General features: G+C 38.2%; 1 protein-coding gene and 1 long non-coding RNA gene across 4 annotated transcripts in view; one reads left to right on the plus strand and one right to left on the minus strand.

The window, feature by feature from the left end:
• LOC308358186 overlaps nt 1-2,423 on the plus strand; it is a 29,751-nt gene extending 27,328 nt beyond the window's left edge. The window contains exon 5 of the long non-coding RNA XR_013968292.1: nt 2,198-2,423. This is a non-coding gene — a long non-coding RNA (uncharacterized lncRNA). The remainder of the gene's footprint in view (nt 1-2,197) is intronic.
• On the minus strand, nt 1,852-25,174 carry ZNF567 (zinc finger protein 567). 3 transcript variants are annotated; one of them, XM_080828285.1, is made up of 7 exons: nt 25,111-25,174; nt 24,518-24,575; nt 23,412-23,745; nt 21,104-21,177; nt 9,060-9,186; nt 8,716-8,802; nt 1,858-4,222 (listed from the first exon to the last, which is right to left on the minus strand). In XM_080828285.1, exons 4-7 carry the CDS (start codon nt 21,110-21,112, stop codon nt 2,502-2,504), a joined length of 1,944 nt encoding a protein of 647 aa, XP_080684411.1. In that variant the 5' UTR covers nt 21,113-21,177; nt 23,412-23,745; nt 24,518-24,575; nt 25,111-25,174; the 3' UTR covers nt 1,858-2,501. The 3 variants fall into 3 exon arrangements, with proteins under 3 accessions (XP_080684413.1, XP_080684411.1, XP_080684412.1); XM_080828286.1 differs by lacking the exon at nt 24,518-24,575 and having other exon boundaries at nt 23,641-23,745; nt 25,111-25,133; XM_080828287.1 differs by lacking the exons at nt 21,104-21,177; nt 25,111-25,174 and having other exon boundaries at nt 1,852-4,222; nt 23,641-23,745; nt 24,518-24,832.

A 25,174-nucleotide genomic window follows, 5' to 3' on the forward strand; every position in this document is an offset into this window, starting at 1 on the left:
CAAGAAAAAGGATAGGCTTACGTTCTCAGTTGTGAGTATAATTCTTTTGTTAATTGTTAGCATATAATAGTATTTACTCACATACAAATATAGATTTATTCAAATGAAACAATTATTAGATTCTCATATTTATGAATATAGATCCTATTACTTACCTTTTTATTTTATTCTAGCATCAGTTCAACTGCCCACATTAAAAAAAAACAACAAAAAAACCCCAAAACCTTAAAAAATCCCGAATCCCTCCAAGTATAAATAGTTACTAGTAAAGGCTAAATTCCACAGTGTTCTGTCTGGCCAGACAAGGCATTATATTTTCTATGATCCTTTCAAGTCTGAATTTGTATCATGTCTGATTTTCCTTATTACCCACTTTTTTTTTCTCTCAAATTATCTGCAAGCCTTGAACAAGCATGTTTCCATTTATTATCCACTGGCAACTGGTGTCCCTTTCTGTAGACAGCCTCAACTGGGGGACAGGGGAAGCCTATTTAGATTTCCACTGCATTTTATTATACACAGTAACAATGTATACAATAAATATATGTTATAATCAGGGGCCTTCAGTAACACTGTTCAAGGTGCTGTTGAATTTACTATTTTCACAGAAAGGATGCTATAGATGTTATTGTTTTAGCAGATTTCCAATTCTCAAACATCACAATCTCTCCAGTGATTTTAAAAAAAAATATTTTATTTGAGAGCAAGCGAGCGAGAGCAACCGAGACCACAAGTAGGGAGGAGAGGGGGAAGCAGGCTCTCCGCTGAGCAGGGAACCCAATGCGGGGCTCCATCCTAAGACCTTGGGATCATGACTTGAGCCAAAGGCAGATGCTTAACCAACTGGGCCACTCAGGCGCCCCTCCAGTAATTTCAGATACCCGCATTTCCTGAGATCAAGGTATAAAGGCTTACTTATATATCTATTTCATAGTTCTGTCTATGTGACTTATTCTCCCAAATTTTACTCATCTGTGTCACTTAACTTCCCTTTCTCTGGTATGAATTCTTTGATGTTGAATAAGGTGTAAGTTATGGCTAAAATTATCCCTATAATAATGACAACTATAGGATTCCCTCCAGTACGAATTCTCTGGTTTTGTGTAAGGTTTAAGCCACAGCTAAATAGTCTCTCTCTTTTTTTTTTTTTAATTTTATTTATTTGACAGAGAGAAATCAGAGCTAGGCAGAGAGGCAGACAGAGAGAGGGGGAAGCAGGCTCCTGCTGAGCAGAGAGCCCGATGCGGGGCTCGATCCCAGGACCCTGAGATCATGACCTGAGCCGAAGGCAGAGGCTTAAACCACTGAGCCACCCAGGCGCCCCCTAAATAGTCTCTTAAGATTTATTACACTTGGGGCACCTGGGTGGCTCAGTGGGTTAAAGCCTCTGCCTTCAGCTCAGGTCATGATCCCAGGGTCCTGGGATCGAGCCCCGCATCAGGCTCTCTGCTCAGCATGGAGCCTGCTTCCTCCTCTCTCTCTGCCTGCTTCTCTGCCTACTTGTGATCTCTGTCTGTCAAATAAATAAATAAAATCTTAAAAAAAAAAGATTTATTACACTCATATATTCATGATTAACAGTCTTCTTGCAATTACATTATATGGATTTTTAAAAATAATTCTCTAGTTGGATGACTGCTAAAGACCTTTTCCACATTGCTTACAATCAGAACTGTTACTCTCCAAGTGAATCAACTCATAGTAAGAAAGGTCTGAGATATTTGGCAGTTATCTACCATAGTAGATAAGTAATTCTGAGTAATTCATCTTAATATAAGATTAACAGAATTCATCTGAGTCTGAGTAATTCATCTTAATATAAGATTAACAGAAATACACACACAAAAGAATACTTATAGCATTTTAGCAGCATTTTTATTACAACACAAAATTATAAAAAATACAAATATCCATCAAAAGGATAAATAGTGGTATATTGTAAAATGGAAGAGTAAACAGAATGAAAATGAACACATTACTGCCACATGCAATAATGTATGAATCTTAAAAACGTTGAGTGAAACAAGACACAAAAAATTCATGATACATGATAAAAAAAATACATAAAGTTTAAAGACATGCAAAGACTACTTCATGACATTATAAGCCAGGTACATGGGGTAATCTTTGGGGAAGTAACAACTGTTTTTTATTCCAGAGCACAAGGAGAAATATGTTTATTTTCCTTCTTTTATAGAAACTGACATTGTGACCATTTTGTATCTTGGTCTTCATGTATTATGTAAGTACTTTTTAAAAAAATAAACTGAGTCAGCAGAACTTGAAAACTTAAAAATTAGCTTCATTTCTGATAGAGTTTAATAACAAATGATCATACCCATTATAATATGCTAGTAAACAGTAGTTATGTAGTTGGTACTTTAAGTTAACTATTATTACATTTGTGATTAAAATTACCTTTTTAAAATGTTTTAGCATGCTGTTTTTTAAACTAAAGTTTTACAATAACTTGGGAAGGCTTTACAAAGAAGTCACATCATTTATTGCATTTCTATGTTTTCTCCCTTGTGAGTTCTCTGATGCACAATGAGGTTTCTCTTATAACTGAAGGACTTACCACACTCATTACAAATATAGGGTTTTTCCCCTGTGTGAGTTCTCTGATGTACAATGAGATTTGTCTTCTGGCGGAAGCACTTCCCACATTCATTACATTTATATGGTTTCTCTCCTGTATGAGTTCTTTGATGGTGAATGAGATATGACTTCCTGCTAAAGGCTTTCCCACACTGAGGGCATTCATAAGATTTCTGTCCTGTATGTATTTTCTGATGTACAGTCAGAGTTGCTTTCTGGCGAAAGGACTTCCCACATTCATTACAAATATAGGGTTTCTCCCCTGTATGAATTCTCTGATGTAGATTCAGATTTGTCTTCTGACTGAAGGACTTCCCACATTCATTACATTCATACGGTTTCTCTCCAGTGTGAGTTCTGTGATGATCAATGAGGTATGACTTCATTCTAAAGGCCTTCCCACAGTGAGGACATTCATAGGATTTTTCCCCTGTATGTGTTCTCTGATGTGCCACAAGGGTTGTCTTCTGGCGGAAGGACTTCCCACACTCATTACAAATATAGGGTTTCTCCTCATTATGAGTCTTCTCATGAAGAGCAAGGGTTGTCTTCTGGGAAAAAGATTTTCCACATTCATTACATATATAGGGCTTTTCCCCTGTGTGAGTCCTCTGATGTACAGTAAGGTTTGCCTTCTGATGAAAGGACTTCCCACATTCTTTACAAATATAGGGTTTCTCTCCTGTATGAATTCTCTGATGTAAAGAGAGTGTTGTCTTCTGGCGGAAGGACTTCCCACAGTCATTACACTCATATGGTTTCTCTCCTGTATGAGTTCTCTGATGACGAATGAGGTGTGACTTCAATCTGAAGGCATTCCTACACTGTGGACATTCATAGGATTTCTCCCCTGTATGTGTTCTCTGATGATCAGTGAGGGCTGTCTTTAGGCGAAAAGACTTTCCACATTCATTACAAACAAAGGGTTTTTCTCCTGTGTGAGTTCTCTGATGATCAATGAGATAAGACTTCCTTCTAAATGAATTTCCACATTGATGACACTGATAGGGTTTTTCCTCTGTGTGAATTCCCTGATGCAGAATCAATACTGACTTCCTGCAGAAGGACTTCCCACATTCAGTGCATGTATGTTTTTTTTCAATATTGGTTGCTCTTCTCCTTTTATTATATTCAGATGGGTTTTCCCTTCTGTAAGCTCTATTATGTGTAATTAATCCTCCCTTTTTAAGGAAGGCTTTCTCACAGTCATTATATCCAAATGACTGTGCTGGAGTTTCCACCTTATGGTACTGCATAAGTACTTCGTTATGACTAACAGCCCTGCCACGTTGATTATGGGATTTGACTCCAGGTTGAGCTGTCTCTGCTTTAGTATTAAGGAGTGATTTCCCATATCCATGATACTCACTAAGTCTTTTTCTTGCAGGACTCAGATTACTGATGATTAATTCTGAAACATTTTTAAAAATTTTTCCATGAGTGTCATATTCAGGAGGTAGATTTTTTGAATTAATAGGGTTTTTGCTTAAAGTAAATGTCTTTTCATATGCATTACTATTTTCCTTAATCAGTTTTTTGTGGTTGATGAATACAACTGATCTAGAAAACTTATCTTGGTGTTCCTTGAATTTCACTAAAAAGTCTTCCTCTTTCCAATTTTCTTCTACAAAAGAATATAATTAATAACAATTTGCGAATCTTCACATATTTGTTATGGAAAGATCTAGCATATGAGATCAAGGAAGACCCCACAACAAATTACTTTTGGAAAAAGACACAAAACCTAAATAAAAACTCTGCCTCAGTGTGGAAAAAAATAAAAAATTAAGCAATGTACATTAGTAACTTTTGCACTCTCAGTGAGTACAAAGTCCAATGCAGGGTTTGATCTCAGGACCTTGAGATTATAACCTGAGCCAAAATCAAGAGTCAGACTCTCAACCAATTGAGCCACCCAGGTGCCCCTAGAAAGACAATCTTATAGCCTAGGCTCTTATCCTCCATATAGCTGGGAATCATTTTCTCTTAGAAGAGCTGAGAAAATACTTCCAATAGGAACTATAAAACTGACTAGGGGTATATTTACTGGCATATTCATATTCCTATTATCCTTTTAGGATGGTTTAATAACAAAAATCTCATGATCATCAATTATAACTATTCCTCTTTGCAGACTTATTTTTTCAGGTTTAAAGAAAGACTGCTGCAAGTCTTTCCCTGATATAGTAAATTATCTTAACTCCAGTTTTCCATATGGTAGACAAGATTAGATTGTTCATTCTCTTTCTAAATAATTAACTTTAACCTTCATTTCTTTTATAATTTTGTAGCTATATTTGACTTCTGTTACTTTGCAATCACCCACACTCAATAGAACAATGTTAAACCTAGGTTTTTTCCTTGAGTCCATTACCCTCAACACCAACATACAAGGAACCTCTGTAAACAAGACTTTAAATCACCTAGATTCACTTTTTATATTCAAACACATTTTCAGAATTGTCCACATATCTGCCAAATCTCACACATAACAATAGCAATGTCTTGTATTTATTGCATTATAAGTATCTCACTTTTTTTTTTTAAGATTTTATTTATTTATTTGACAGAGATCACAAGTAGGCAGAGAGGCAGGCAGAGAGAAACAGAGAAGCAGGCTCCCTGCTGAGCAGAGAGCCCGACGCGGGACTCGATCCCAGGACCCTGTGATCATGACCTGAGCCCAAGGCAGAGGCTTTAACCCCCTAAGCCACCCAGGTCCCCCTCTCACTTACTCTTATCACATGCCTTGCTCATGTTCTTTTAATCAGTTGGCTTGCCTTCCAGTCTTATTTCTACTCATATTTAGGTAATCTTCAAGAAAATGCTACCATTCAATTATATCAAAATTCCTTCACTTATTTCCCCCCACCACTTTAAGCACTATTTCTTTATAACCTGAAAATGGTCACGGTCTAGGAAAGTCAATTTTAACAAATCTTTTTACAAGCTTAATCAAGTCATAAATATTTTGTGAAAAATGCAGATTTTGATAGTAATCCTTTTTCACAGAAAAGAATACTTTATTGGTTATCTCCTTTAACTCTTCTGAGTGTATATTAACACTGTGTATCCTACCTATATAGGTAGTGCTTGGCAGAATTCAACCATTTCAAACAGAATCTATACTGCGATGGCCTGAGCAGGTACATCTGAAAGGAGCTTACCAGTGTAAGCTTTCTGAATGGAGAACATATCTCCTCTGTATAGCTCCACAGTTAATGAAGCATCTACTGAATACTTAACATGTTATATACTAGAGTAAGAAAGATTTGAACAGAGGATCTTATCCTCTTAAGGAAAGAATCCTTAAACATAAACCATTGTATAATCAGTTATCAAATTACATAACCATATCCAAGAGTTGTGGTTTAGTGAGTTGGTAGCATGGGAATTCAAAAGAGGATGTGGTGTAATTAAGAAACAGTGTATGGAGAAAAAAAAATCTCAAAACTTAACTTAAAAGACAGATAGTATATGAAAGGTAAAACAGAACACAATGAAAAGGACACCTTGACAAATCACAGATGTGTAGAGAACACTGAGGAGACTAGATCAAGTGGAAATTATCAAGTTTTCCACAAGGGAGAAAAATAAAGTTGAAAAGACAAAATGAAGGCTTATTTTAGTAGTCCTTGAGTGAAGAATTTCAATTTCATATAATAATAGGGAATAAGAAATTAGAAGAGTTAAGACAAAATTATAGCAAAGCCAAGATGTAATTATTATAGTCAAGACATGAAGTAAGGTAACATCATTTTGTATGACATCAGTCAAAAATGAAAATATGGGAAGATGTCTATCTATCCCACAGGCTGATAAACATAATACAAATTGTGAAGAGATTCATAAGAGATGATAGAGACAGAAAAAGCTGATATCAATGGTAGAAATAAAATAATTTAGAAATAGATAATGAGAAAGAAATTAAAAGCTAGGAAAGTTCATGATTTTCATTTCAACATATTGTCACAAAACAGGTGAAACATCAGAGTGCCGAATCCTGAAGTACTACAGTGAGGGTGGGAGAAATGTGCTGATATCTCAGTGTTAAAGACATCTACATAAAGAGCTTTAGTCCTCACAATGGATGAAATTACTATAATTTAAAGGCAGATCCCTTGAGGTCAAATTGGAGAAATAAGACTGAGAGTACTGTGAAAAAATATACATTTAAAAATATATGTATCAGTGACAATTATATGCCAGGTATTGTTCCAGGCAATATGGCTAGTAATGAAGAAAAGAGGCTAAGTTGGAAATAATCACTAAGGGAATCAGGATAAGAATAAGTTAATGTTGGGGCACCTGGATGACTCAGTGGGTTAAAGCCTTTGCCTTCGGCTCCGGTCATGATCCCAGGGTCCTGGGATCGAGCCCTGCATCGGGCTCTCTGCTCTGTGGGGCGCCTCCTTCCTCCTCTCTCTCTGCCTGCTTCTCTGCCTACTTGTGATCTCTGTCTGCAAATAAATAAATAAAATCTTTAAAAAAAAAAAAAGAATAACTTAATGTTTTACCCACACTAAGGGCTGACTTCAGGAATGATGATCAGCCATATAAAATGAACCACAGAAGTTTGCTGGAAGAAATGATAACTGTGGAATTATCAATCTGGGCCAAGGCAAATAACTTTTAAAACCAACAGCTAAATTTGTGGTGAGAAGGGGAGCTTATTAGACTTAGCACAGAAAACAAATCTGAGGTAATAAAAAGAAAAAAAAATGGAAAGCAATGAGAAGAAAAACATTAGCCAAGAATATTCTGTTCTTTAAAAATAGATTTAAGGGTAAAATTAACAAGTCAAGAAATGACAGATGCTGGCGAGGATGCGGAGAGAGGGGAACCCTCCTACACTGTTGGTGGGAATGCAAGCTGGTGCAACCACTCTGGAAAACAGTGTGGAGGTTCCTCAAAAAACTGAAAATAGAGCTACCCTACGACCCAGCAATTGCACTCCTGGGTATATATCCTAAAGATACAAACGTGGTGCTCCGAAGGGGCACGTGCACCCGAATGTTTATAGCAGCAATGTCCACAATAGCCAAACTGTGGAAAGCGCCTAGATGTCCATCAACAGATGAATGGATAAAGAAGATGTGGTATATATACACAATGGAATACTATGCAGCCATCAAAAGACATGAAATCTTGCCATTTGCGACGACGTGGATGGAACTAGAGGGTATCATGCTTAGCGAAATAAGTCAATCGGAGAAATATAACTATCATATGATCTCTTTGATATGAGGAAGTGGAGATGCAAGGTGGGGGGGTTTGGGGGGAGGTAGGAAAAGAAAAAATGAAAAGATGGGATTGGGAGGGAGACAAACCATAAAAGACTCAATCTCAAGAAACAGACTGAGGGTTGCGGGGGGGAAGGGGGATGGGAGAGGGTGGTGGGAAAAAAAAAAAAAAAAAAAAGTGGTGGGTATATGTAATGTCTAGGCTTATGAGCCCCTGTTTTACCAAAAGTCATTGTTTGGAAATTATTATAGATTATTTTGTTTGAACATGATATTGAGGATTACATAATCATTGTGTTAACACAAATACAGTCTCTATTACTGGAAAAAAAAAAAAAAATAGATTTAAGGGGCACCTGGGTAGCTCAATTGTTAAGCATCTGCCTTTGGGTCAAGTCATGATCCCAGAGTCCTGGGATCGAGCCCCATATCAGGCTCCCTGCTCAGTGGGGAGCCTGCTTCTCCCTCTCCCACTTCCCCTGTTTGTGTTCCCTCTCTCGTTGTCTCTGTCAAATAAATAAAACCTTAAAAAATATATATTTAAGAATGCCTAAAAGAAATACATACAATGGCAAGAAGATAAAGAACTGAGAAGGCTAGAAAAAGACACAAATCTCAAAAAAAGATCTACAGGAAGGCTTATAGTCCATTTTGACTGAGTGGCAAATATCCTTGATAACATCAAGCAAACTAGAAAAGAATATTATATTGGGAAAGTGATATTTGAAAGTTTAAGTTTTGCAGGCATGATAATCATTTAAAAGGTTAGAAGCCTTTAAAAAGACAAAATATTTCAAAGGTGCCACCCACCATGTGACCATTTTAAAATTTATTCTGCACCAGATTTCATCTACCTGAAGAGTGAGAAACTCACCTAAGCAGGTATGACCTGTAAATGATGTCCATGGCTCTTCTCCTCGTTCCAACTTGAGGATCACATCAGGTTTGGTCATGTGACACCCTGATAAAGAAAAATTTGGATTAAGTTGCTTAGGCTTCAAGGCACTTGAAAAATTATCACAGTACATTTTCAGTACTGCAAATTAAGATACTTCTTCATGTAAGAGAAAACTTAACATCTTGCTCTGGGTAAGTACACAGTTATCCTTTCTGTTAACAAATAATTCATCACCTCTTAAGCCTGAAATTCAACCCATAATTCGGGCACTTTGAAAGGAAATGTATGCTACTGAAAGTTTCAAAGAGAGTTCTTCTTACCCACAGAGATGAGATGGCAATAGTTTTCCAACATCACATCCATGTACAGAGTCTTCTGAGCAGGATCTAGGTGCTGCCACTCCTCCCGAGTAAAGTCCACAGTCACATCTTTGAATGACACTGATGCCTGCAATGGATTGGAACTATGATCAGAGTAAGCTGACCAGATACTGTGGACTACTTTTGATCCTGCTCCTTTGGGGCATTCATATGAATACAAAGAAAGTCAATCATTTTTATTTTGTGATTTACATAGTAAGGTAAACAAAAGTGAAGGCAGACGTACCTGTCACTGAACTTATTTAATAACTAATTCTCAAAATAGAAGTCACTTTGTACCCGAAAACTTCATTAGTTTACTGGAATGCCAAGACATATAAGGCACAGTCCCTGCATAGCCTCAAAGCCAGGAACACCTATCTTTAAGAAAGTATGTATAAACATAAATGCTAGAAAGTGTTACAGGTACTACAGGTACTACAACAAAAGAATATACAAGATGCTGTATATTACAAGGGGAGCACAACTCTCAAGGTAAAATTTTTCCCTGTCAAGATTATGTTATGCGGGAAGAATACTGTTTTAAAATGCTTGGGAACAACTTTTGGCATCCAAAACTAATACAATAAATTGGTCAAGAAAACGATCCCTCAGATAAGAATTATTTATAATTAACACAACATGTATATCTGACAGAATTTGGAGCTGGCAGATAAGTGGGAGATTTAGAAATAAATTCATTCTTTCTTCCTTCCTTTTTCACCCTCCCTCCCTCCCTCCCTTTCTTTCTTTTTTTAAAGTAGGCTCCACACCCAGTGTTGAGCCCAACACAGGGCTTGAACTTATGACTGTGAGATAAACATCTGAGCTGAGATCAAAGGATGCTTGACCAACTGAGTCACCCAGGAACTCCTGGAAATAAATTCTTTTTTTTTCTTTTAAGATTTTATTTATTTATTTGACAGAGAGAGAGATCACAAGTAAGCAGAGAGGCAGGCAGAGAGAGAGGGGGAAAGCAGGCTCCCGGCTGAGCAGAGAGCCCAATGCGGGGCTCCATCTCAGGACCCTGAGATCATGACCTGAGCGGAAGGCAGAGGCTTAACCCACTGAGCCACCCAAGCGCCCATGGAAATAAATTCTTGAAGTGAGAGAACTACAGAAATGATGAGAACCAAAATGAGAGTATAAACACTACCAGAACTCCAGGTTGGTAGTTAAACTAAGCAATTGTTGGGGAAGTCACAGAGGAGTTAGCAAAAAGATGCCAGAAAAGAGTTGTGAAAAAATATAAGTACACTTGCACCTAGTGAGATTCTGAGATTTCTGAATTTTTGATTAACAGCATTACATAACCTGCTCATAGCTCAAGCAAAAGAAAACTGAAGTCTTACAGGATGGAGTTGTTCAAAGTTGCAGCTCACAAAGCAGCAGGAAATGAGAGGTAAAAAACACTGGAAGAAAGAGACCTACAGAAACTAAAACCTAAAATATAAGTATAAATACCAATTCCTTAATAAAAGTTAAGGTACATGAACATGAAGAGAACCTACCTCCCCTCCCCTTAGGGGCCTAGGGTCCAAAGCACTAGGTAGGAGCTTAAAGAACTGAGCTGATCTATCAGCTGCTCTACACTTGGGGGTAGGGGCAGAGTTTAAAGTTCGATTTCAACCAAATAAGTTGCCTGCTAGAACAAAAACAATTTTTGTTCTAAAAAATTTTGTTCTAAAAAAAACCAATAATCCTCAGGAAAAAAAAAGAAATGACAGAATCAGATTACTGTATTATTCATGATATCCAGGTTTCTAGAAAAATTACTAAACATTCAAACAAACAAAAAAAACAAAATAAGAGGAAGGGGAATATGACCCATGTTCAGAAAAAGCCAGTCAGAGAAACTAAAATCCCCAATGGGCCCCTATGTTGGATTTTGCAAAAAAAACAAAACAAAACAAAAAAACACTTCAAGGCAGCTATTCTTTTTTTTTTTTTTAAGATTTTTATTTATTTATTTGACAGATCACAAGTAGTCAGAGAGGCAGGCAGAGAGAGAGAGAGAGGAGGAAGCAGGCTCCCCGCTGAGCAAAGAGCCCGATGCGGGGCTCGATCCCAGGACCCTAAGACCATGACCTGAGCCGAAGGCAGAGGCTTTAACCCACTGAGCCACCCAGGCGCCCCAAGGCAGCTATTCTTAATGTACTCAACAAAATGAAAACCTGGGCATGGAAATAGATATAACTAAAAAGTCAATACCGAATGAAAATAAACTATTAAAATGTATTTGAATGACACAAAATATAACATATATACAAAGAGATGAATAAAAAACAAGTTGGGGCACCTGAGTGCTCAGTTAAGTATGTGACTCGATTTCAGCTCAGGTCATGATCTCAGGGTCGTGGGATTAAGCCCTATGTCAGGCTCCATGCTCAGTGGGGATTCAGCTTGAGATTCTCTCTCCCTCTTCCCCTTCCCTTGCCTCCCCTAAGTTAAATGAATAAATAAGTAAATCTTTAAAAACAACAAACAAAACAAAACCTCATCCCAAAATAGGAGGAACCTGAAATGCACATTAGTAAGTGTAAGAAGCCAATCAGAAAAGGCTGTATGAGGGACACCTGAGTGGCTCAGTGCATTAAGCTTGGTCATGATCTCAGGGTCCTGGGATCAAGCCCTGAACCAGGCTCTCTGCTCAGCGGGGAGCCTGTTACCAACCCCCCCACGCCTGCCTACTTCTGATCTTTCTTTCTTTGTCAAATAAATAAATAAAATCTTTTTTAAAAATTATTAAAAAAAAAAAGGAAAAGGCTGTATGATTCCAACTATGATAGTCTGGAAATGCAAAACTATGGAGACAATTAAAAAAAAAAGAGGAAGGGATAAGTGAGTATAGCACAGAGAATTTTTAGAACAGTGAAACTATTCTATATAATACTATAATGGTGGATATATCATTATATATTTGTTAAAATCCACTGGATATGGATATATAAGACCAAGAGTGAATCTTAATGTAAACTGTAGACCTAGCGAAATAATGATGTGTTAATGTAGATTCACTGTAATGAATATCACTGTAGAGCAAAATGTTGATAATGGGGAAACTATTCATGTGTGGGGACAGGGGATAAATGGAAATTCTGTACTTTTGGGGGGAAAAAAAAGATTTTAAGTAATCTTATACCCAATCTGAGGCTTGAACCCACAATCCCAGATTGAGTCACATGCTCCATGGACTGAGCCAGCTAGGCACCCTGAAACTCTGTAATTTTTTTTTTTTAAGATTTTATTTATTTGACAGAGATCACAAGTAGACAGAGAGGCAGACAGAGAAAGAGAGAGGAAGGGAAGCAGGCTCCCTGCTGAGCAGAGAGCCCGATGCGGGGCTTGATCCCAGGACCCTGAGATCATGACCTGAGCCGAAGGCAGAGGCTTTAACCTCTGAGCCACCCAGGCGCCCCAACTCTGTACTTTCTATATAATTTTGCCATGAACCTAAAACTGCCTTAAAATATAGAATATATTTAAATGGATTAAAAAAACAGGTTAGTAAAGACACTTGCAGATTGAAAGTGAGGGGATAGAGAACCATTTATCATGCTAATGGACATCAAGAGAAAGCTGGAGTAGCCATACTTTTTTCAGGCAAACCATATTTTAAAAAAAAATCTTTAAGATTTTATTTATTTGATAGGAAGAGAGAGATCACAAGTAGTCAGAGTGGCAGGCAGAGGGAGAGGGAGAAGCAGGCTCCCCACTGATCAGAGAGTCTGATGTGGGTTCGATCCCAGGACCTTGGGGTCATGATCCAAGCTGAAGGCAGATGCTCAACTGACTGAGCCACTTGGGAACCCGCAAGCTTAGATTTTAAACCAAAGACTGTAATAAGATAAGAAGAAGGGCATTATATCATAATAAAGGGGTCTATTCAACAAGAAAATCTAACAAGTGTAAATATTTATGCTCCCAACTTGAGACTACCCAAATATACAAATCAATTAATAACAAGCATAATGAAGTTTATTGATAAAAATACGATAATTTACAGCAATGGAGAGATCATCTAAGCAGAAAATCAACAAGGAAACAATGGCTTTGAATGACACACTGGACCAGATGGACTTAACACATATATTCAGAACACTTCATCCTAACGCAGCAGAATACACATTTTTTTCCAGTGCACATAGAACATTCTCCAGAAAAGACCACATACTGGGTCACAAAACAGGCCTCAACAAGTATAAAACAACTGTGATCATACCACACATATTTTCTGACCACAACACTATGAAACTTGAAGTCAACCACAAGAAAAAATTTGGAAAGACCATAAATACATGGAGGTTAAAGAGTATCCTACTAAAGAATGAGTGGGTTAACCAGAAAATTAAAGAAGAAATAAAAAAAAATACATGAAAGCAAATGAAAGTGAAAACACAATAGTCCAAAATCTTTGGGATGAAGCAAAAATGGTCTTAAGAGGAAAGTACAGAACAATACAGGCCTACCTCAAGAAACAAAACTCTCAATACACAACTTAACCTTATACCTAAAGGAGCTAGAAAAGTAACAGGAAAGAAAGACTAAAGTCAGCAGAAGAAGGGAAATAATGAAGATTAGAGCAGAAATAAATGATAGACAACCCCCCCACCCCAGGAGATCAGATGAATCAGACTAAGCACTGGTTCTTTGAAAAAATTAATAAAATTAATAACCCCCTAGCCAGACTTACCAAAAAGAAGAGAAAGGATGCAAATTAATAAAAATCACAAATGAAAAAGGAGAGATCACAACCAACACAACCAACAGAAATACAAATGATTATAAGAGAACATTATTAAAAATCATATGCCAACAAACAAGGCAATCTGGAAGAAATGCATAAATTCCTAGAAATATACAAATTACCAAAACAGAAACAGGAATAGAAAACTTGAAGAGACCCATAACCAGCAAAGAAACAAAATCAGTAATCAAAAATCTCTTAACAAACAAAAGTCCAGGGCCTGATGGCTTCCCAGGAGAATTCTACCAAACATTTAAAAAAGAGTTAAAAAAAAAAAAAAAAAAGAGTTAATACCTATTTTTCTCAAGCTGTTCCAAAAAAATAGAAATGGAAGGAAAACTCCCCAACACATTCTACAAGGCCAGCATTACCCTGATTCAGAAACCAAAGCTCACACCAAAAAGGATAATTATATAGGCCAATATCACAGATGAACATGAATGTAAAAATTTTCAACAAGATACTAACAAACGGAATCCAACAGTACATTAAAATAATTATTCACCATGATCAAGTGGGATTTACTCCTGGCTGCAAGGGTGGTTCAGTATTGCATTATCAATCAACATGGCTCCACATTAATAAAAGAAATGATAAGAAACATACAGTCTTGGGGCACCTGGGGGGCTCAGTGGGTTAAGCCTCTGCCCTCAGCTCAGGTCATGATCTCAGGGTCCTGGGATCGAGCCAGGCATCCGGCTCTCTACTCAGCAGGGAGCCTGCTTCCCCGCCCCTCTCTGCCTACTTGTGATCTCTCTGTCAAATAAAATCTTAAAAACAAACAAACAAACACACAATCCTGTCAATAGATGCAGAAAAAGCATTTGACAAAATACAGTATCCATTCTTGATAAAAACCCTCAACAAAGTAGGGATAGATGGAACATACCTCAACATCATAAAGGCCATATACGAAAGACATACAGTAAATAACATCCTCAATGGGGAAAAAACGAAAGCCTTTTCCCCGATGGTCAGGAACAAGACAATGATGTCCACTCTCACAATTATTTAACACAGTACTGGAAATTTTAACCTCAGCAATCAGACAACAAAAAGAAATAAAAGGCACCTAAATTAACAAGGAAGAAGTCAAACTTTCACTATATATTTTTTTAAGATTTATTTATTTATTTGTCAGAGAGAGAGGGGAGCAAGAGCGAGCACAAGCAGACATAGTGGCAGGCAGAGGCAGAGGGAGAAGCAGCCTCCCTGCCAAGCAAGGAGCCCGATGTGGGACTCCATCCCAGGACACTGGGATCATGACCTGAGCCGAAGGCAGCTGCTTAACCAACTGAGCCACCCAGGCGTCCCAAACTTTCACTATTCACAAACATGATACTCGATGTAGAAAACTTGAAAGACTCCACCAAAAAATTGCTAGAATACAGGATTTCAGCAAAGTTGCAGTTTACAAAATCAACATAAAGATATCTGTTGCATTTCTATACAGCAATAATGAAGCAGCAGAAGAGAAATCAAGGAATCAAATCCCATTTACAGTTGCACCAGGAATCATAACTTATCTAGGAATAAACCTAACCAGAGTAAAAGATCTGTACTCTGAAAACTATAGAACACTTATGTCTTGGGGCACCTGGGTGGCTCAACTGGTTAAGCATCTGCCTTTGGCTCAGGTCATGATTTCTGGGTCCAGGGATTGAGTCCCATGTTGGGCTCCCTGCTCAGTGGGGAGTCTGCTTCTCCCTCTCCTGCTCCTTCCCCACACTTGTGCATGCTCTCTCTCTCTTAAATAAATAAATAAAATCTTTAAAAAAAAAAAGACTATCAAAACACAATTAGTATAAACAAACTGTGGTTTATTCATATACTTGAGTACTACTTAGGCCCAGGTCGGACTCTGTACTTAGTACTGAGTCGCCTGTTGCTCTCCCTCTGCTCCTCCCCCTGCTCGTGCACATTCTCTAAGAAATAAATAAAATCTTAAAAAAAAAAAAAAAAGCGCACTATAAATAAGAAAACATAGGAAGGTTAAAGTAAAAAGGATGGAGGGACACCTGGGGGGGCTCAGTTGGTTGAGGGTTCAACTCTTGGTTTTGGCTCAGATCATAATCTCAAGGTTCTTGAATTGAGTCCCCCATTAGGCTCCATGCTCAGTGGAGAGTCTGCTTGAGGATTCTCTCCCTCTCCCTCTGCCCTTCTCCCTGCTCACACTCTCTAAAACAAATAAATCTTTTTTTAAAAAAAGGATGGAAAACATGTACACTGTGTAACTACTAATCGTAAGAAAGCCAAATGGATATAGTATCAAATAATATATATTTCAGAACAAAGACTATTAGTAGGGATTAAATAAGGCATTTCATAATAACAGTGTGGGTCAATTCATGAGAAAATATAACTATTGTAAATGTAAATGCACCTAAAAACAGAACTTCAAAATATGTTAAGTAAAAACTGGTAGAATAGAAAAGGAAAAGTAGACAAAACCAAAATTATAACTGAAGATTTCAACTTTCCTCTCAGTCATTGCTATAACAGACTGGAAATCAATAAAGATACAGAAGTCTTTACCATCACAATCAACCAATTTGACCTGATTATTTAGAGAATACTTTACCTAATAACACCAGAATAAATACTCTATATACAGGCACACAGCACAGTCATCTACTTAAACTATAGTCTGTGCCACAATAAGTCTCCATAAATTTAAGATTGAAATCAAACAGAATATGTTCCCTAACTGAAAAGAATAAAAGTAGAAATCAATAATAGAAAGCTATATGGAAAATCCCTAAGATTTGGAAACTAAGTACATTTCTTCTAAACAACCAATAGGTTGAAAAAGAAATCACAGGGGAAATTAGAAAATATTTTCAACTGAATCAAAATAAAAATACAACATGTGCAATTTTTTTTGTGCTTAGAGGGAAATTTATGGCAGTAAATCCTTCTGTTAGAAAAAAAGTAAGGTCTCATAAGCTTCCATCTGCAAAACTGAACATGATTTAATTAAACCCAAAGTATTGGGGGGAAAAAAGGAAACAAAAAAGATAAGAACTAAAGAAAGAAGAAACAGAAAAACAATGGAATAAATCAATGTTTCAAAGCTGGTGCTTTGAAACAATTGATGAAATTGATAAACCTCAGCCAACTGACCAAAAAAAGAATAAGACACAAATTACCAGTAACATAAATGAAAGAGGGCCATTGCTATAGATTGCACAGACATCAAAAGGATAAAAAGTATATTTTGGACAACTTTGTGTCGATAAATTTGATAAATTCCTTGAACAATACAAACTATAGAAGCTCATAGAAGGGAAAAAACCTAATAACCTGAATATCCCTAATTCTACTAAGGAAATTGAGCTGCTAGTTAAACAACTTCCCACAGAAAATCTCCAGGCTAAAATGGCTTTACTGTTGAATTCTAACAAACATTTTAGAAGAAATAATACCAATTTGCACAAATTCTTTCAGAAAATAAGAGGAGAGAATACTTCCCAACTTATAAGAATTACCCTGATATTGGGGTGCCTGAGTGGCTGAGTCGTTTGAGCGGCTGACTCCTGGTTTTGGCTCAGGTCATGATATAGGGTCTGAGATTGAGCCCTGTGTCCAGCTCAGTGGGGAGTTTACTTGAGATTCTCTCTTTCCTGAGATTCTCTCTTTCCCTTGTCCTTTGCCCCTCCCCCACTCACATGCATACACACTTCTCTCTCTCTCTCTCAATAAATAAATCTTTTAAAAAAAGAATTACCCAGGGGCGCCTGGGTGGCTTAGTGGGTTAAAACCTCTGCCTTTGGCTCAGGTCATGATCCCAGGATTCTGGAATCGAGCCCTGCATTGGGCTCTCTGCTCAGCAGGGAGCCTGCTTCCCTTCCTCTCTCTCTGCCTGCTTGTGATCTCTGTCTATCAAATAAATAAATATAATCTTAAAAAAAAAAAAAAAAGAATTACCCTGATACCAAAACTAAACAAAGGTATTACAAGAAAAATTAGACCAAATTCTTCTGACTCATAAACAAGACTTCTTAACAATGTGTTAGCAAATTCATTAGGCAGTATATAAAAAAATATATCATGACAAAGTGGCATTTATCCTAGGGCTACTAAGTTGACTGAACACCTCAAAATCAATATAATTTACTGTGTTAATAGAAAAAAAGAGAAAAGTCATATAAGGGGGACTAAACCATAGATTCAGAAAAACTCCTGAAAAAATTCAACACCCTCTCATTATAAAAACTATCAGCAAACTAATAAATCTATGTAAAACCTACAGCTAATATCATACTTCATAATGAAACACTGAATACAAGGTAAAAATGTCTGTTCTCACCACTTTTATTCAACATTGTACTGAAGGGTCTAGGCAATGTAGTAAATGAATAGATTGAAAAGCAAGACAGAACACAGTTATTATTCACATATGACATGACTGTCTATGTAGAAAATCCTAAAGAATATACAAAAAAATTACTAGAATAAGTGACTTTAGAAAGATTGTAGATCATTATACAAAAATGAATTGCGGGGCGCCTGGGTGGCTCAGTGGGTTGAGGCCTCTGCTTTTGCTCGGGTCATGATCCCAGGGTCCTGGGATCGAGCCCCGCGTTGGGCTCTCTGCTCAGCGGGGAGCCTGTTTCCTGACCCCACCGCGCTCTGCCTGCCTCTCTGCCTACTTGTGATCTCTGTCTGTCAAATAAATAAAAATTTCAAAAAAAATCTTTAAAAAAAAAAAAAAGAATTGCATTTTCACATATTAGTGGTAAACAGTGAGTATTTGAAATAAAAATTAATAACATTGGGACGCCTTGGTGCCTCAGTGGGTTAAAGCCTCTGCCTTCGGCTCAGGTCATGGTCCTAGGATCGAGTCCCACATCGGGCTCTCTGCTCAGTGGGGAGCGTGCTTCCTCCTCTCTCTCTGCCTACTTGTGATCTCTGTCAAATAAATAAATAAAATTTTTTAAAAAATGAATAACATTTACAGTAACATTAAAAAAAATACAGAGGGATCGATTATCAAAACATGAGCAAGGGGGCGCCTGGGTGGCTCAGTGGGTTAAGTCGCTGCCTTCGGCTCAGGTCATGATCTCAGGGTCCTGGGATCGAGTCCCGCATCGGGCTCTCTGCTCAGCAGGGAGCCTGCTTCCCTCTCTCTCTCTCTGCCTGCCTCTGTCTACTGTGATCTCTCTCTGTCAAATAAATAAATAAATAAATCTTAAAAAAAAAAAAAAAAAAAAAAACATGAGCAAGAAGGTAAACACAAAACAACAAAGCATTACTGAGAGAAGTTAAAGATCTAACAAAAAGAGATGTACATCATATTCATGAATTGGAAAATTATATTATTTTTATTTTTTTAAGATTTTATTTATTTTTTTGACAGACAGAGATCACAAGTAGGCAGAGAGAGAGGAGGAAGCACGCTCCCCACTGAGCAGAGAGCCCGATGTGGGGTCTGATCCCAGGACCCTGGGATCATGAACTGAGCTGAAGACAGAGGCTTTAACCCACTGAGCCACACAGGCACCCTGGAAAAAATATATTATTATTAATGATGACCTTTCTTGAATTTAAACTGTGAATAAGCATTTTAACATTTTTCACCCTAATGGGCTATCTTTACACATTCTTCTACTGTGCTTTAGGTATGAGGCTATAAAAAGTATAAGAGAACAGTTGTTGATTAATGTTGTAAGTACAGAGTTTTGTTTCGGATGATGAAAACCTTCTGGAAATAGTGGTGCTGGTTACATAACACTGTCAATGTCCTTAATGGGACTAAACTATAAACTTAACAATGGCTAAAATGGTGAAATTTTATATTAAGTCTATTTTAACACACATACACAAACAGGAAAGCATAGAAACACAAAGATCCATTGTGAGTACTGGGTGAGCAAAGGTGTTAAATGGAAAAGGAGTAAAGGTGTTGAATGGGTGAACAAATGATCACGGTATGCAAGAGGCACTCAAAATAAATATATCAGCAGAGATAAAGGAACTGGGTTATAAGGAATAAGATTCACCACTAAATTGTGCAGTGGAAGAGAGACATTTATTTAACTCAAGCTAACTGTTATTAGTAGGTGGGTATGGGACTGGGGCCAAAAGCAGATTGAAAACAAAACAAGAAAGAACAGGATGGGCAGGAGATGAGATAAATCTTGGCCAGATGCCTGAAGTATCTGTGGAACATGCAGGTGGTGATATTTAGTTGGAGACTGGATATGCTTTTGAGAGAGTTCTAGGTTTAAAATTATGTGAGCATCATTAGAATAGTGGTTGACTGTGAATAGAAACAGGAGGCTGTAAAGAGAAGAGAACCAATAAAGAATCTGGAGAACACTAGTATTTAAGAGGTCCAGACACACAGATGAATTTTCACTCTTTTTTAAGATTTTATTTATTTATTTATTTAGAGAACATGTGCACGTAAGCGGAGGGGCAGGAGGGTGAGCACAAAGGGAGAGGGGGAGAGAGAGAATCCCAAGGAGACTGGGACAAGGGGCTCAATCCCATAACCCCAAAACCATGATCTGAGCCAAAACCAAAAGTCAGACACTTAACCAAATGAGCCACCCAAGTGCCCCTCAAGATGAATTTTCTGAAAGAACCGAGACAGTAACATCTTTGAAACCAAGAACAGAATTATTTCAAGAATTATACTTGTAATTCAATATGGTGATCTAAACATATACATTTATTTCTCCTGCATCCAAATATAAAATTATAAGAAATTTAAACATAGCAACACCATTAGCATAATAGGGGAGTGTTACTAGCAGGCCAGGTTTTTAGGAATTGTTAGCAGTTATAAGCAAAACTGAAGGATCAAACAGGAGAAAAGCAAGATTCTCAGTTTTGTACAACTTGCCCAGCACCGCTCGATTCTCAAAGCCTCAAAACAAGACTCCTTGCCACTTACTAATAGTAATCTATCAATTCTATCTCAAGCTTGACTGTTTTTATCTAAGTAAGACAAGTTCATGCAGTAATATGTTCTCATTTGAGGAAATGGATTTTTGTCCCAGCTCTGCTTCTGGGAGAAGACTGAGAAAGATGTTCAAGGATATACCCGCTTGATGTGTGAACACTGATTAAAATTAGAAGGAGCATTTATGGAAGGAAAAGGCTTTTCTGGCCAATACAGGAAGTAATGGGGACTGCTCCTCTGTAGAAGATAGGCAGGAGGACTTAGTGCAGAAAGGCAAATGCTCAAATATCCATTAAAAAAAAAAAAAAAAAGACAATTTTGGAAAGGAGAGAGAAACCATCACCTCACCTGAGCCATGGTTTTGAGATCTGCAAGATGTGGCCAGTCTTCCTTTGGGTTCCTCTTTGGAAAAGAGGCAGTTCCTATGAAGGCAAAGCCAAGATGAAAAGAAGCCACATGACACTGTACATGCCTTACAGCTCCCATATGCCGTAAGACTCAAATGAATTTGCCTCCGTTTCCCTTGCTTTGGCCCTTGACCTCTGTGCACATTCCACAAAATTAATGGGGGGAGAATGAGACAGACAGATCTTATTTTATCCCCAAATCCAGAGATACAGGCCTTTGGGCAACAGATTAGATTTCAGGCAAGTTCCCCTCCTTTTTAGCACCATCTTTTCTCTCTTAGCAGCCTACCTCCAAGCTGCTTTCTGTAAGGCTCTACCATTTATACTATCACCAGCAATACATGAGAATACCTGTCACTCCACACCCTGACAAATGTTGATACAAACTTATTGAAGCTTGCCTATCTAGTAGATGGAAATTGTGGTTCTAGGTTTTATTTTTATTATGACAGAAAATAAGCTTTTCATAAGTATAAAACCTTAGTTTCTCATGTGAATGGTCTCTTATAATTCTTTCATTTCTCTATCATATTTTTATTTTCTAGATTGGTTATTAAATCTTTTTAAAAGGAAGGAATATTGTGTTTTTAAAAAATATTTTTATTTATTTATTTGATAGAGCACAAGGAGGGGGAGCAGTAGGGGCGCCTGGGTGGTTCAGTGGGTTAAAGCCTCTGCCTTGGGCTCAGGTCATGATCCCAGGGTCCTGGGATTGAGCCCGCATTGGGCTCTCTGCTCAGTGGGGAGCCTGCTTCCACCTCTCTCTCTCTGCCTGCCTCTCTGCCTACTTGTGATCTCTGCCTGTCAAATAAATAATAAAAATCTTAAAAAAAAAAAAAAAGAGGGGGAGCACAAGGCAGAGAGGGGAGAGAAGTAGGCTCCCTGAGGGAGCCCAATGTGTGGCTCGATCCCAGGACTCTGGGATCATGATGTGAGCTGAAGGCAGATGCTTAACCAACTGAACAACCCAGGTGCCCCAGAAATACTGCATTATTAAGTACAAGTACTTAATAATACTTAAAGTACTTAAAGTACTTAATAATACTTAAAGTACTTAAAGTACTTTTTTATAGTTTCTCAACTGACTTTGTGTTTTTCCTATGCAAAAATAACTTGTAACAGATTATTGACCATCTGGTTTAGTGCTGTCAGGTGTTCAATAACATATTTCCTCCCTTCATCAAAACTGCCATCAAATACTTTATTTCCTTTATATATGAGTAGATCTGCATTTTATATTTAGTTTCACTGACCTGTTCACTTAATTATCTGGATGACTCTGCAGTTATTACATTTTAAAAACATATTTTAGTATCAGGTTAGGGCTATTTCCCCCTTTATCATTTTCTTTCAGAATTTTTGGCTTTTCATATTCTCCCAAGAATTTTATTTTATTTATTTTTAAAAAGATTTTATTTATTTGTCAGAGAGCGAGAACACAAGCAGGCAGAAGCAGAAAGAGAGGCAGCCTCCCTGTTGAGCAAGGAGCCCGATGTGGGACTTGATCCCAGGACCCTGGGATCATGACCCAAGCCAAAGGCAGCCGCTTAACTGCCTGAGCCACCCAGGCATCCCTTTTGTAAGAATTTTAGAAAGTGCAAAAGTTTTACTGACATTTTAATGGAACTGCATGATGTTAAGGGAGTTTTAACACTTTATCACTTTGTGTCTTCCTATTCTTTTATTCAAGTCTGACTTTTTGAGTCCCTTCGGAACATTAATTCTTTTTTCACAGATTACAAAATCCTTTGTATCTCATATTTTTGATGACCACTAATCATTTTCCATAGTTTTCTAATACATACATATACATATATATGTAAGCACACATATAAAGCCTATTGATTTGTCAGTATTTTTTCCAACAAACCTCTGAGTTTTCTAATTGTTGTCATTGTTTTTAACAGCATGGTAACTTAGAAATTTTTCTCTCAGTCTCAGCAGATGTCCCAAAGATGGTGAGCAAAACAAGCTTCTAAGTGTCCCTCATTCTAAAATAAAATCGTGTAAAAAACGTAAGGTTTTGCTAGTTAATTTAACCCCGACTTCAAGAGGCTGGAGAGGCTGAAAGAAGGAAATGTCTAGGAAAGTAAAAATTATTTTTAGGGCGTAGTTTTCCAGGGGAAGAAAACAAGAGGCTCCTCAGAGGCTGATACCACTGAAAACCAAAGTGGTGAGAGAATCTGGGGGGAAATGTACATATTTCCAGGATCTGAGAGGGCAAAGTGACTAAGAGAGTTAATTCTCACCTGAGCTCTAGATGGGCAACCCATGGATGGGGACTGCCTGGGTTGGCCTGGATCCTCTTGTCCAAGAGGACTCACCGGAGAGACAAGACCCACCAGAGCAGGTGGACTACTGCATGCCCAGAGGAAACACTGAGGAGACAGCTGGAGAAGTGGCTGTACCCATGAGAAGGGAAGTGTATCTGGAAGTTCCCAGCAGTGGGTTCTCTCAGAAGGTTAAGAGCTGACTTACACTAAATTATAATGGTACCAATCATGTTAGCCTCTTCTTGTCCCTGACTTCTGACTTGTTTCCCGTTTTCCAGCTCCCAATCCATTCCAGCTAGAGACTACCCACCTACAGGGGGTAAAGAAGAGACAAAATAGAGATTGAGGAATTAGAGAAGAAACTAACTGATCATTGATCATGTACTCTTTTTCCTGGCAGGCTTCCAGCAGGAGGGAGAGTTTTTACTTTTAAGACAAGTTCAAAGTATTGATTTCTATAGTGCACATCTTACTTAACTAAATAGCTATCAAAAGATGAGACTAATCTTACATTTTAATGTTCAACAGATTCAGTCTTCAGAATGACTGAAATTATTGAATTTGTCTAGGAATGCATCCAGCAGTAGGGTAATAAAGAGATTCATCCAAATAGAAACTGTGAGTGGCAATTATGGGAGAAATTTTTTACGTGTGTACTCCCAAATGGTATACTCATTTGAACATACAAGTTATTAGTCAGTATGCGGTTTCCCAGTATACAATCCTACCATCTCTAAATTATTTTTATTTTACTTTTCTCCATTAAAAAAAAAAATCTCTATTTCAATTGTCTAATTGCCACAGGGTCAAATTTTACAAGCGTATAAAAAGGCCAATATCCAGATAATCTAAACATATTTAACTGGTCATGCGTCCAGTTTCTCAAGCGCTCCATCTCAGTCACACAATAGACAATATTCATGAATTGCCGCGGACTGTGCACACAAAACACTTTAAAAATTAGACAAAGACACAATTATATCACCCACGAACAATCGCGATCCCATAGAAACACGTCATGCATAATCTCACAGAGCCCGTAACAGACTTCTACACAAAGTAACAAAATTTTACTCACATACCCCTTACTGTTGTCTCTCCAAAGTCGCATGCAGTCTCAAACACAAATCGACTCGCAACCTATTTGAAAAATTAGACACACACCGAGACCTTATCACTTTCACAACCGGTTCCACAACGTCACACGGAGTAACACATGCTCAAACCACACAAGGAAAGTCACAAAAAGCTACACGAACTGAACGCCCTTGTGTGCCAGGCCGCACTGCGAGACTTGGGGTTTCCTCATGGGGGAAAAAAACAAAATTCCTGCCCTCCCCAACCTCACACCAGCCCCGGGCTTCCAGTTTCCTCTTCTGCGCTGTCCATCCTGGACTACCAGTTGCCTCTAGGGCGCTCCCTGGCCCAGGCTCCCCATTCCCTCCCTCCTCCGTGTTCCTCGGCCTTGAATTCTGGTTCCTTCTGCTTAGTTCTTGCTTCCCTCCTCGCTCCATGCAGGGTCCAGACTCTCGCCTTCCTCCCCGGCCTTCTTGGCCCAGGTTCCCTCTTCCTTCCTCGCTTTTCCCAGCCCAGGTTCCCGCCTCCCTCCTCGGCATTCCCCCCGGGTCCCGCCATCACCCGCCTTCTCCGCCTCCGTAGGACCCACCAGCCTCACCTTCGACCACTGGTCAGCTGTCTGCGCTTGCGTACTCCCGCGCGGGCTGTACCTCCCAAGTGTC

This window comes from Martes martes (assembly GCF_963455335.1).
Source record: "Martes martes genome assembly, chromosome: 17".
Taxonomy (NCBI): domain Eukaryota; kingdom Metazoa; phylum Chordata; class Mammalia; order Carnivora; family Mustelidae; genus Martes; species Martes martes.

Bases quoted from the DNA above. Each gene is read 5' to 3' on its own strand.
- ZNF567 (XM_080828285.1), bottom strand. The intron at 8,803-9,059 runs GTAAGAAGAACT...TTTCTTTATCAG, and splicing joins TTGCCATCTCATCTCTGTGG to GGTGTCACATGACCAAACCT. The intron at 4,223-8,715 runs GTGAGTTTCTCA...ATTCTTTTGTAG, and splicing joins TACAGGTCATACCTGCTTAG to AAGAAAATTGGAAAGAGGAA.